This window comes from Falco peregrinus, chromosome 4 (assembly GCF_023634155.1).
Source record: "Falco peregrinus isolate bFalPer1 chromosome 4, bFalPer1.pri, whole genome shotgun sequence".
In the NCBI taxonomy this organism is placed as follows: domain Eukaryota; kingdom Metazoa; phylum Chordata; class Aves; order Falconiformes; family Falconidae; genus Falco; species Falco peregrinus.
This window is the reverse complement of record NC_073724.1, coordinates 89,150,154-89,164,074: the sequence shown is the minus strand read 5'-3', so window position 1 is coordinate 89,164,074 and position 13,921 is coordinate 89,150,154. Positions and strand designations below refer to the sequence as shown.

Genomic DNA, 13,921 nt, shown 5'->3' with positions numbered 1-13,921 from the left:
CAGTTTACTAATCATTAAGCATTTAAAATAAAGAGCACATGCATCTGAGACCTATACACCCTTTTTTAAAGGGCTCTGATAAATGCCAGATGACTAGCAGTCATTTCAGGCTTTCAGTGTTCCTCCAGGGAAGGACAGTTTGGTCTGTGATATGCCTCACTGTTGTCACTTGGAGGGTGAGAAGAGCTGCTCGAGTGCATCACACCTCCCCCCTTCCACTTTGCTCCCTCGAGGGAGGATGGCCAGGGTACATATTTGGTGATGAGGACTGTGGATTGCACACAGCTTCCACGGTCACTAGGAGCTGGATTAGGACCCTTTTGTCTAAGTGAGATGGCACAAGGCTTTTTAATATAGATCATATACCTTTGATATTTAGTAGTCAGTCTGAGTAGAAAAGCCAGAGGTAGCTAGTGTTGGCCTCGCTGTGCTGCCTTGAAAAGGAATTGGATTTCTGCCATTCCCAGCTACTGGAGCAGAGCTAGTCCATTTTCTGATGTCCCTACTGAGCTAGCAGATTATTTTTTTTTTTTTCCTACAGGCAAAGATGGCATTGCTCAGGTCTTTCCTCTTCTATCCTGTACAAAAAGTAGTTTTCTCATACAAGTAATGGAAGAACTGACTATTCCCATAGTCCACTCACTTTCAGTGGGAACAGGGAGGAAAAGCGTGTTTCTGTTGGGAAGTTTCAACAGCTAGTAGGATAAAGCATTGTGAGACTTTTTCCATATGACTCTTCTAACCAAACTACCACCTATTACATTCCAATAAACCTCAGCTGGCATTTAGGTCTGCAGCTCCCAGATCCTTCACAGATGTTGTTAACTGTCACAGCCATTCCTTTCTCTCACATACAAACTTTCTCAAGTGTCAGAAGTCAGACACATATGCTGTTGGCTAGAAATTGCCAGATCTGGTGCCATGTGAGACCCATGACCATTATAACAACTATTTACCTTTAAATATACAGCTTCTAGTAGCAGTTTAGCACTGATATTAACATCATTGTTGAATAGATGGAGCATATTATGTCTGTATTTATTAATACAGCCTAAATGCAAAGGATTTATAGTCTTTTTTTATCCACATACCTTTTGGTCACCAAACATCTATTCAGGATATAAACCACCCAATGTACTTACACACAACTATAAACTGATTCTTCTCCAAATGCAGTATTAAAGAGAAGAGTAAATAAAAGGGACAAGAAAACATTATCCCTTGTATTTGTGTTTTACATGCTGAATAAACAGACCAGAATAATTAAGTTGGAAATGATTTTTATTACTGCTCTTGCGGTATGAATTCCAGTTAGATCATTCTATTTTCCTGTAAAAGCGGCACTGGAGTAGTAATGGCAATATTGATCAACACTGATATTTTTATAGGGAACAGGTACAAGATAAGTGCGAGGGACTACAACTAATGTCCAGATGTTCACTTCAAGGCCTGTCTACTCTTGTCTCACCCTTACGGTTGATATTTGGAAACTGGTTAAGAAATATGTCTGCTCCCATGACAGAGAGAAATGTTCCCATAAGTATTAAATTTGTTCCCTTGTGCTTTTCAGGGCCCTGTACAGCACTGTCCATGTTCAAACTTCCAGCAAATACTCTTTCAGATTATATTAAAAAAAAGAGTAGCTGGCAATTAAGTGCTAATTATTTACCAGATCTCAGACAGGCCAAATGGGTTCTTCTCTGTGTTTAATGACCTTTCCTTGTTGAAAATACTGCTTAATTTCCCACTTCTGCCACCACCACTTCAACAATATTATGGGAAGTGTAAATAAGACCCCACAGATGCTCTAAACACCTATTCTTGATAGCTGTTCTAGTGGTAAGATGTGGCATCACTGACCGATGCCCAGGCTGCAATCGGCAGCCCCCGGCCAACCTTCCCAGTTTATATACTGAACATGACATTCTATAGGATATCCCTATGGCTAGCTTGGGTCAGCTGTCCTGGCTGTGTTCCCTTCAAGCTTCTTGTGCACGTGCTCGCTGGCAGAGCAGGGGAAACTGAAAAGCCCTTGCCTTAGGGTAAGCACTGCTCAGCAACAACTAAAACACAGTGTGTTATCAATGTTATTCTCATACTAAATCCAAAGTAGTAGCAAGCTACTAAGAAGAAAATTAATTCTGTCCCCGCTGAAACCAGGACAACTGTGCATCATAGTGGGTGCAGACTGGTTGCCTTGAAGGACAGATATGAAGGCAGAGGGAACATGACACTTATCTGGGATCAGCTCTCTTTCTTTGATCAGGATCAGAGCAAATTGTAAGCCCACTTGTCTATTCGCCTATTGCCAGTAAAGTCAAGGGCTATGCAATATGCCCATCATCTCATTTAGCAAAGGTGGGAGGGAGCTTTATTTATGAGGTGCAGTAGACTTTGTTCAGACCTCTCTCATCCACAGGCCACCATCAAAATCAAAGGCCTTGTGCAATCTGCTGTGAAAGTCATATCCCAGAGAGGGATCCCTGATGTTAACGCTAAGTATCTATTAGCAAATTGGGAGAATTTAACTTCTGAGAGGAGGGATTGATTCTGTAATGTTCCTAAGGACTTGTCTTTTCCTCATTTGCTGCAAAAGTCCATAGATGACTAAAGAGAACTTGTCTTTCTTGAGGAGCAAGACATATTCTTTAAAATTACTTGGCAAAGGAAGGCTGTGGACTGGCTCTTAAGTCATTCATTGTGCCACCCATGTTCTTTCATCTGCTGTCCAACCCCTAACACTGCTTTTTGTGGCTAATGTGGCTGAATTACTACGCCTCGTAGAAACAAAAAGAAATTGAGAGCTCATTATCTGATATCTATTAGGTATTATTCAGAATCACAGAATAACATAAGTCAGAAGGTATGCCTGGAGGTCACGTACACCGACCCTCTGCTCAAAGCAGGGGCAGCTCTGGAGTTGTCTCAATTTTGCTCAGGACATTGTCCAGCTATGTTCTCAGTACGTCCGTGGGTGGAGAGTCCACAGCTTCTCTAAGGCCTTATTCAAGTGATTGGCCAACCTCATGGTGGATTATTTTCCTTATATGTAATAGAAATGTTCCTTGTTGAATATGAGTCTATTCACCTTCAGCCCTTATCCAGGAAAAGCCTGACTCCATCTTCTCTGTAACCTCCCTTCCAGTGTGTCTGTATCCACCTGTCTGTTTTCTCATTTGGCATATTTCTCGGGTTCAGTCCTGCCTGCTCCTAGTCTGAGCAAAGCTGTAGGACCTATGCAGTCAATCTAATAGCAGGGGAGGGGAGCATGGTAAACATCTCCCTGAGGAAGCAGCTGGGCAGAGTTCGTCAGTAGTGCCATTATATGCACTCACTCATCATGTGTGTGTCCAGCTCCCTGGCCCCCTCGAAGGTGGTTAACCTGTGGAGCTAACATGTTCAGCATGGTCTTTGCCTCTGGCCAGCGAGCCAGGAAACCCCACTTTGCAGGTGGGTGCCCAACAAGCAGGAGCTGGGCTGTTGATCCATGTGCAGCTCTTCACCAGCCCAGGGCTGGGGGGTCAGGGCTGGATTGAAAACCTCGTGATCCATCCATCCATGTAGTCCCAATGACACAGGCAGTCCCTGAGAGGTGGGAGGGTTGAGAAACATTGTGCTATTACACTGTATTTCTTTTTACTCCCTTAAAAAAATCCACAATCATACTCTATTTTATTAATGCCTTGTCACACATTACGATGGCATGTGTATTGCCCCTACTGCTGCAACATGGCTAATTTCCTTGAGGGCTCATTTCTAAAGCTTCTTTGACTTGTCTTTCATATTCTCCTGTTTCCTTGGTGATTTGTCTGGCCTCATCAGTGTCTTGTTACTAATGCATATTTGCTCAGCTGGGAAGTCACTTTCTCATTATTCAAGCCTGCCATGTGCTGGCCATTTGTGATATGAAATCTTGTCTGTTTTACAAAAAGAGAAAAACACTCTTCCAGACTGTCCATGGACGTACTGGGAGAGGGATTTGTATTTTTATTTTGCCATTGCCTGTGTACCTGAGATTTCATTTTGATTCATTCTTTTCCTTCTACCGAAGGAAGATTATGAGAAGAAATATTTAACATCCTTCCCCTCTGTATTTGTGAACAGCTTCTAAGAATTTTGGAACACTTTCCTTGCTGATTTTTGTCCTTTTCCATTTGGCAAACTAACTTCTTTTTCTGTCTGTAAAATAAAGTTAGAAAAGACACAGCAAGTTTTACATAAGGAAAAAGAAGATAATAAAACCTTAGGAATTGCTAGCATAAGTGAATGTTTTAAGTTTTAGGTGAACCCTGCAGTCCTTTCAATGCCTGTGATTTCATACTTTTCAGATCTTGGATTCTAGCGTAGTTTAGGGGAAAGACCTGCACTTTTACATGTGAGAACTACTTCCTGGGGTTCCTGTTTAGTGTGCAAGCCTTGATTTCATTGGGACTGAAAAAATTAGCCTTGGTTGGGATACATCCTGCCTACTTGAGGCATGTAAGTTTTGCCTTCATTTCAGGTGCCTAGTGCACCAGATGCCCCCGTTCTTCCTGTATAGGGATACATTCCATATAGATAGTAAGTGGAGAGTAATATGCTGCCCCCAAACGTTGTATGGATAGGAGAATTTAGTCTGTCTAACTTCACTAGGTGTATAAGATGGCCATTCAACTGAGTTGGCATTCAACTGTGTGAGACCATCCCTCTTTGACTAATATTTCAGAATAGTTTGCCACAGATCTTTTCTGGACACTCTGCAGCTACTCCAGATACAGGATTGAGAGTCTGTGCCTCCTTCCCGGGGCAGAACAGGCTGGGTTTGCTGAAACTGCCTGCACAACCCATGATCAAAGTCAGCGCTCCCACCTCAGAGATGTTCCTTTGTCTGCTCTACTTCCCTTTCTTTTAAGGTCTTTGTAACCTTATCATATTTCATTTCAAGCAGCTGTAGACAAAACTGTAACCAAAATAGCAGGGGCAGGACCATTCAGCAGTATAACTGCTAAATTTGTGGCAAATGCTGGTTTTCCTTTTTCATTATTCTGTCAGACTTACAGTATCTTAAGTACAGCCTCAGGCCCTGTGGTCTCTTCTGATCTGCCTCTCTTTTCTTGGCATGCTAAGCTGATGGTTTCATGCTGGAAACCATGCTTTCCTTCTGAGACCCTTCTCTGTCCTGCTAGGCTCGGTGTATGACCACACTTCTAGATATGTCCTAATTTATATTTAAATGTACACATGTAACACTGCCTTTTGGGGAGCAATGAAGAACTGTGGGCAGGGAGGAGGAGAGGAAAGAGAAGGCGTATTTGATGGCTGCACACTGGTACACAACAGCAAGCTATTACTTTCCCTTTAGGGCTTCTCCTATATTTCGAGGCACTGTATGTTGTTTGGTTGTTAGCATTCTTGGCCACACTGGCACTGCATTGTACACAGTCTGAGTAATTCAGATGGCTTCAATAATGCCATCTATATTTAATGTTTCAGAAGCTGTGAAGATTGGTTTAAGATGGTAATTTTCTGTCTGCGCTTTTGAGTTCTACGCAATATGGGTAGTACTGAACTGTCTCTGACAGAGATTTATCATTGGAGGTGGGAATGTGTGAAAAAACAAAATAAAACACACACACCCTTCCCCCATTATGAAGAAATTAGCTACCCGCTTATGCAGGGAGGATTTGGTCCTCATGGATGAAGGAAGCTTAACACTGGAGTGTGGTATTTACCATTTCTATACAGAGCAACTGCAGAGCTGGCACTGGCAACAAGCAATGTCTTGGGGCTTTTTTTGTCTAAAATGCACTGATTGATCTCTGGACAGACACAACCTGTAGGTTAATTCTTTCTCCTTTCCTTTCTCCTCTCTTGAAATGCCAGTAAGAGGATATCAGTGATACCTACCAGTCTGATCTGGACCTACTACACAGCTTCATCTCTTAGGGTCAGCCTGGCAACCATGTTTTGGTTGCACGTAGACCAGCCGAGCATCTGGAGTGGTGCTGGTGGAGTTCTAGGCTGTACAGATGTCTCTCTCCAGGATCCTCAGAGCTGTGAGAAGCACCATGAGATGCTTTTCTGCTTCCCGACCCTGGCGTTTTGGCTCAGGGAAAAGACTCTTGCATAACTTGCAGGGGACCCTCAAAGACTGTTGGAAGACAACAGAAGAATGAGCCAGGTATTTCCTGGCTGTGAAACCGAGAAGTCATTCCTTTGCCAGGGGAAACTGGGGAACTGCTGGCTGAATGCCATGGCTGTGCCACAAAGCTGGGGACATCAGGGCTTAAAGGAAATGGCCAGAGAGGTGAGACAAGATTGAAGGAAGGGACATTGATATCTGTGCTGGCATTAGCTGTGAGACCAGCCAGCAGGATATAACAGGTGGAAAGCAGGGCAGCAAATGCTGCATGGGTAGGTGGGCACAGGGGGGAAAGTTGGGTGAGGTGGCAAAGTGGGTGGAATAGTATCAAGAGTACAAATGTCAAAACCAAGAAGAACCATGTTTTATTTTAATTGATTATGGTGTGTACTTGCAAGCAATCTGAAGGGCAGAATATCTATAGGATCAATTTTTAATAAACACATTTGTGAGAAAAACAAAATAATTCTGAAAAATTAAATACTGTAATCTTGGTATCATTCATTACAATCTTTATGGAGAGACTGTCTGTTTATATGCAGGCATGTCAGCAGTCCCAGTTACGAAACTTGCCTCATTCCTGCCAGTAGAAGATCCTCTTCCCATTTGCATCTAACCTTGCCAAACATCACGTGTTTCTGCTGAAATTTTCAGGCTGTTCATCTGTCTTAGGTTGATATTTTTTTCAGTCAAATCTATTTCTTCATTTTCCAAATTGAGACTAGAGAGGAAAAATACAGTCTTTGGCAGGTATGACTCCTTGTTATAACTTCTTGGTGGTGGCATCTGTCACTCAGGACAAAGATCTCAGAACCTGACCCATGCAAAATTAGAAGATTCTGCAGCTTTTAGAGATAAATTTGAGGGAGTAAAAAAAAAAAAAAAAAAAAAAAAAAAAAAAAAAAAAAAAAGGTTAAACCCCCAGGGAATGGCTACACGGTTTAAACAATTATGACATCTTTGTGGTTGGATGGAAAGGTCCCAGTTCTGAGTTCTGTGAATGAAAAACCTTATGTGTGACTGGGAATACAGTACCTTAGTTACAAATACTGTTTTCCCCATGAAAATAAGACCCATTTGCTCTCTTTGAAAATAGGAGCCTATGCACACACAGTAAGCTTACAGTAGTTGACGGTTTAACCATTAAGACTGCTGGAAGGTTTTATCTCATATCAAGTGCTTTGCAGCTCATATCGCAACCAGAATGCTCACTCTTAACCCAGAGAAACTGAGCATGTTGGAAATTTTCCTGGGATTCCTGTTCCTGGCTGGTCCAGAGCCAAGTACAAAGATGAAGAGCAGGGAACATCCTTAGTGCTCTCAGAGGGTGTCTTCCACACCACTTGCTCCCATGCTCGGTCAGTTTTGGAAAAAATGCCTCAAACAAAAAACAGGAAAAGTTGAGATCAAAGGAAGAGGGATACAATTAGACTAAATCACATTGGGGGATCACAGTGGGAGATCTGAAAATAAAATAGTGTAAGTTTATAAGCTGATCTGCAGTATGTAAAACTTGGCCATGGCGGAGCCGTGGGGAGTGGGTGGGTGGGATGGGGAAGGAGTTTTCAGTTCTGGCAGAAATGTAACAAGTTCAACCCAGATGTGAAACTTGGTTTCCCATGTGTAACAGTCATTGAGAGTGAAAAAGCTTTCCAGGGGCAGGGAAGGACTGAAAACTGACTTGAGATCTCCCAGATGGGAGTTTATATTGTCCAGAAGAATGTGCTGTATGGTTTCTCCCAGAAGCTGGAGTAAAATCTCTGAACCAGGGTGAAGGTGCAGTCTGGTGGTGATGTTCTCCTTGGATATGCATGGCTATGCAGTTCCTTTAAGAGGCTGTGGAGCAAACAAGATCTCTTGTGAGATCCCCCTCAGACTCCCAAGTACTTGTAACACTGCGCTGAGATAATGAAGATAATTAAGTCCCATGCTTCAAGGTTTCAGCTGATTGCCTGGAGACAAAAAGAAGAGCTTTCCTCCCCCAATACATAATCAGCTAGATGCATTCCTGTCTGTGTATGAAGATCATTCTGTTCGTTTTGGCTCCTCCCTTTGAATCATCATAGGCTGGGCACACTGGTGAGACATAACACTCAGAAAAGACTTTGAGATGGCAGGCAAAAGCTCCTTTCTCTTAACAACCCTTGCCATGTTCAGGTGTGTAAGGTCAAACAGGTTGCAGCTGGGAAGGAGAGGACATTTCACAAGCCCTCATTAGGTGACACATCTGCTTACCAAACTTCAGGTGTCTCAGCTAGTGACCCTTGAAAGGGCTTATGCTATCTTTCTGGTGTCTTGTATGCTCTGCTTCTCTTCCAAGGATTGGAGTTCCTTCTTTCTAAGTTACAGGCGTCAGCTAGAGCTATCATGGGTGAAGCTTAATGGTCTGTAGTAACAGGAGGTTATGTGAAGTAACCAAATGGTCCCTTCTGGGCTAAAAAGTTATGAAATGTCTGGAAAACTCTAACTGTGCTAAGGATCTGCATGGGTATCAGTGTGTGAAATATAACAGTATACACAAATTCAGTGTATCTCTGAAAATGTAGGGAGTAATACCCGACAGGCAAGATGAACACAGACCTGAGGTAGCAATCCATCCCTGGTCAAGAAATACCAAAGTAGAGCTTCCCACACAACAGTTGGTTGGGCAAGAGTCTCAGTGGAACAGACCTTCTTATTTCATGTAAAATCTTGAGATTTTATATGCTCTTGTGCTATGGTAGAGTGAATACACATACCTGAATGTCTCTTGAAGGCTCCCAGGGAGCAGTGCAGGTGGCAAGATCCATCAAAAAACTAACCCAGCTGGACTGTAGAGTGTGTGAGATATAATCAGACATATACCCATGTGTATTTTTACTTCAGTGGCTGAATTAATCCATCATACTGGTGTTCCCTTACAACAGAAATACACTACCAATAACTCCATCAGTGCCTGAAATGTCATCTGTTTCCAAGCAGCTCTGAAAACAATACTGGCAGCAAGTCCTTTGATGCCTGGGACTTCCAGTGCAGTGGAACAAAGCCAGAGACTATTTCTAGCTTTGCTATCTGTAATTTACCAAGATGCTGAACACCGGCAACATCTGTTTGAGTCAGAGTTACCAGTCCTAAGCACAAGCATAAACTGAGCTGTAGATGCTTAGATACATGGTTAGATCAATAACGCAAGTTAGTAAAGCAGTTCCTCATTCAAGCAGTCCTTAAAAAGGAGTGTGCTTACAAGCGGTATGTTGCCCCAGTAAAATATAGTTTCCTTTCTTGATCATTAAGGGAAAGCACCATAAACTCCTGTTTAATCTCATGTTTATCTCCTCTTGCTGTTCTGCATGTCTATCATTCATCACATCAATACAAAAACATGTAATTATTTCAGAATTGTCTACTGACCTGCTCTTGACAGTCACAATATATCTATGCATAACCTAAAGCTAGCCAAGACCAGGGGACATGGGCTTTTAAAGATGCCCCTACATCCCAGAATTGTCTTCATAAAAATAGGCTTTGGTCATAGCTTTTTGTTTTGACAGTTCAGATTGGCAGTCTTCCTGGCTGATATATCGGTTGTAAGGTGTCAGTTTTCCTGATCTAATAAAATACCACAGCAAGGGAAAAAAAGGAAAGGTTTTGTCTTCTTGGCAACTCAGTGTGAAAGTTTTCTAGAATATTGCTTTGCATAGAATGAAAATGGCTGTGGGCCAGTGTCTAATTATATTAAAGGGCTGTGCTTTTACATTATTTATGTACCATGGTGTTTACCCTAGTATTATTAAAACCGCCGCATATACTTCTACAAATAAGATTTTGGTTCAGATGAATGTGACAGTCACGCTGTGGGTGATATACTGTACCAGGAATTTCTGCTTTAATGCAAGAAATAGCTTAACACACATTAACAGATGCATTACTTGTGGAGCACTGCTGCAGAAGGAGATGCAGATGAAAATAATTTGCCTCTGGTCCATTTAGACACAGCAGATTATGCAACAGTAATAAATGTGGGAGCAGACTGCAAAGCATTGTCTGAAATGAGGATTTATCAAACTGAGGATTTAAAACCACTTTGGATCCAAATGATGCTAACCAGAAACTTCTTTTGTTTGTGCAGCAATTGCTGAGCATACAGGAAGAATTAAATAACAAAAAATCCGAACTGGAACAAGCCAAGGAAGAGCAAACACATACACAAGCAATGCTTAAAGTCCTGCAGGAACAGGTGAGTGTTTCTGGTGGCAGAAGAATGCTGGCTTAGGCATGCTAAGGGGATGGAAGACTCATGGCTTCACCTCCAAAATCCATAGAAGTCTGACCACAGAATATGCTGTGAGCAATAAATAACCTAAATAGCCTGTGTGTCCGCTTTGATTAGTGTTTGTGAATGCAGCTGAGGCTAACACAGAGTTTGAGAGAACAGTGAAAAAGGACCCTTATTTTATAGTATCCAATACTGAATTTCATGTCTTGAGTAACTTTTCCTCTTACATTGTTCTTCATAGATATCAGTAATGAGTGTTTTTGCTCTGAATTAAAAAAATGTTGTGAGAGTTAAATATCCCTGAAATAAAACAGCTCTTTCTTTTGAGACTAGAATTGGGGGAAAAAAGAAAAAAAGAGCTTGGCATGTCCTCTGTTATTCATGCAAATATGAGTAAAGAAAAAACTTTATCATTATGGCACTAAAAAAATAGTAACAAATGCACATATTCAAGCAGTGAGAAGCGAACCTCTATAAATCTGATTATCACACCTTCTTTGATACTAAGGTGTTCTGTGACACTGAGAAGTGTATTTGATAGTATTGTTTTAGAAGTATGGTAAGATGGATAGTTACACAGCAAAAAGAAAATCTAGTGATAAATCTGTAAATTTGGAGATGAAGCCGGTCATTGTGTGCAAGCATAGTGTGCTCAAATATATTTTGTCTTGTATAGACCATGTGGATTGGATTTACTGAAATCACAATCCCCACCTGTACTGCACAGTCTCTGCTTTGAGACCTTATTTGAATCCCTTCTATATAAACTCTGAGCTAAAATATTTGGTGACTTTGTTAGGTATATGCAGTTTAAAGACTGTGGGATCTGAATTGCTTAGATGGCAGAGATTCAAAATGCTGATGATCCTTATGTTCAGGATTTTTCAGCATGTATGTCTAAATATGTCTGCAGACAGATTTATACATTTAATGTACATATTGGGAAAAATAAATTATGCTTATTTCAGATTTTTTTAATTCTCATCATGAAAGCTGTGACATTGTTCCCCTTTGAAATATTTCTCTTTGAATATATCTAGTGACAAATATATTCTAGAAACTAATAATGTAAATTCTGGAAAAAAATGAATATTTTATGTTCAGATACATGTTTTTAGCACTTATGGTTAGAGAGATAACCTTCTAAATGAGAGCTGATGCAAGACTATTACACAAAATGCCATGAGGAAGAATGAATTTGGTAATGACAGAATCTTTATAAACACAGAATTCACCCAATCTCTTGAGTTAATTGTATCTCATTTCCATTTTTACATGGCATTCAAAGTATAGCGTTATAAAATACTTAGAAAAAATGAAATTGCATGAAGTTATTTTACATCTTGGTAGCAATCAAATGCTGCAAAAACATACAGGAAGATCTGACAATACTAGGCCCCAGCAGGGACCACCAGGGCAGACTTTTGAATCTCTGTAGACTCCTACTAATTGCGAATCAAATGTGCGCTCCTGCTAGGCAGACAGACAAAACAGTAGCTGGAAGAAAGGCAGGATAGATCTGCATTTCTCTTGAGAATTAGCTCTGAAACATGCCTAAGGCCAAGACTGTAAGTAGCCAGAATTCCTAAGGAGTGCTACACAGCAAGCATGCTTCTCCAACAACCCTGAGCCAGTTCCAAAACTTTCCAGAACAGCAGAAGCCCTAGCACTAATGACCTCTACTTGCCAAAGCTCACAGCTTTCTTTTAGAAGTATCACAGTTCATCTGTGTGTTTTATCCACAATGGGTATTGAAAATCATCCGGCCGAGTCAAGTAAATATGAACATTTATTTCAAAAATAAATAGCACTGGGCTACCACCTTGACTGTATGACGTGATTTTGTGACATGCTAGCTAAAGTCTACCTTTTCATCTCAAGCTGGCAGAGGGATCCCACATTGCCTCACCACGGGCATGTTCACACAGAGGTGCAGCTGTGTCAGAGCATGTCTGCTGGCTCAGCACATCTTATACTGATCCAGTTGCACCAACCCAGCCGCTACCAGGTGGGGACGTCATGCTGGGAGATGTCCTCTTTGCTTGTGCACCATATTGCATTACTGTAGCCAAAAGGCTTCTGGATCAGATCTGGCCCACGCCTGCCAGCTCTGGTTATCAGACAGATTCACACCCACTGGTTTGGGTCAGAACTACCCCACAGTGACATTAGACTTATCAGAGACTTCTGACTCCTCAGCCCTTCTCCTTTCCTTTCAAGCAGGCCCTTAGTTTTTAATGGCACTAGTTCAGTGTTTTCCCTCAGCATACTCTCTGCTGGTAACATCACACTCACCACCAACCTGCAATGGAGCTGGCCTAGAGGGTAAGGCAAGTCCTGTTTATCCAATATTGTATGTTTTTTCTGAGGTTTCTATTCCAACACTTCAGTATTTAGGATGTGAGAGAAGAATATAATTTAAACTTTAATTTAGAAAAAAATGATATTGGAAAAAAAGGGACTTTACCCCTTTAACCTGTGGTAATGCAGCTGCACATTTTCTATCCATAAGTTTTCCCCCATTATCTCCACTGGTCCACCTCCGCTTCCTGTTGCAGTGGTCCTAGTGTAGATGTGGATGCTAGCACCTTCTTGCTTGAGCTCTGGCATCCTGTTCAGAGCATGGCATGCGATACAAAAGATGGAGATGCTCAAGCATCCTGTCTGCATTAGATTAACTGGTGGAGCAGTGACAGGGCGATGATAGCGGGAAACCATGGTAGGATGAAAGCCTGCCAGACCAATGGAGGCTAGAGACTGAGCCCACTTCCCCGGTCAAATGCACATGTGGTTCATGGAGGAGTAGTGTGTCACCAGCAGAACGCATGCGGAGCATTGCCCAAGGAGCTGGCAGTCACCAAGGGGTGATGGCACTTTATCAACCTGGAAAAGGAAAGGCAAAAAGTAAGTAATGAACAGCACTCCTCAAGTGCTCAGAATGTGGCATCAGCATGCAGAACAATTTTACATACCCGACCATGTTCTTCTGAACTCATATTCAGATGAGTAATTCAGCTGAACTCAACAGGGCTGCTCGTGTGAGGTGAATTTCTATAATGAAGAATTGGCAGAATCGGGAAATGGCTCTTTCAGTCACACTGTGATACAGAAATACCTAATTCTGGTGCTTGACTGGAAGCAGCCATCTCTGCTTGTTCCTACCAGCCATCCTCACAGTGAGGTGGTTTCACAAGATGGTTATTTTTTCCAGTGTGGGGAAAACATGTAGCATTCATTGGAAATGCATCACCCTGCTGTCAGTATAAATTGCAGAGTTTTCAAGGGTATTGAAAGATGAATATCAGTGAATTGAACCAGGAGACCTGATGAGTTTGCAGTCCCCAGCTATCCTTTGTAATACTTTATCAAGGATTGCTAGCCCCTTCCCTCTCCATCAGGACTGGTTTAGTGGCTTGAACAGCAGTTCCTAAACCGGTGCATTTTACAGCCTTGCATAATAAGGTATGCAGAGACCATGTCCTGCTTACCTTAATTGTCAGATTGGAAACTGTGAGAAGCCAGGAACTGAGTCATACACAGTTCAG

At 41.8% G+C, this 13,921-nt stretch overlaps 1 protein-coding gene across 4 annotated transcripts in view; it reads left to right on the top strand.

The window, feature by feature from the left end:
- Nucleotides 1-13,921, top strand: part of ENOX1 (ecto-NOX disulfide-thiol exchanger 1) — a 369,755-nt gene that overhangs the window by 330,460 nt on the left and 25,374 nt on the right. For all 4 annotated transcript variants that reach the window (XM_055803033.1, XM_055803035.1, XM_055803032.1 and 1 more), the window contains one exon: nt 10,230-10,337. In XM_055803033.1, coding sequence (XP_055659008.1) covers nt 10,230-10,337 — 108 coding nt within the window. The remainder of the gene's footprint in view (nt 1-10,229; nt 10,338-13,921) is intronic.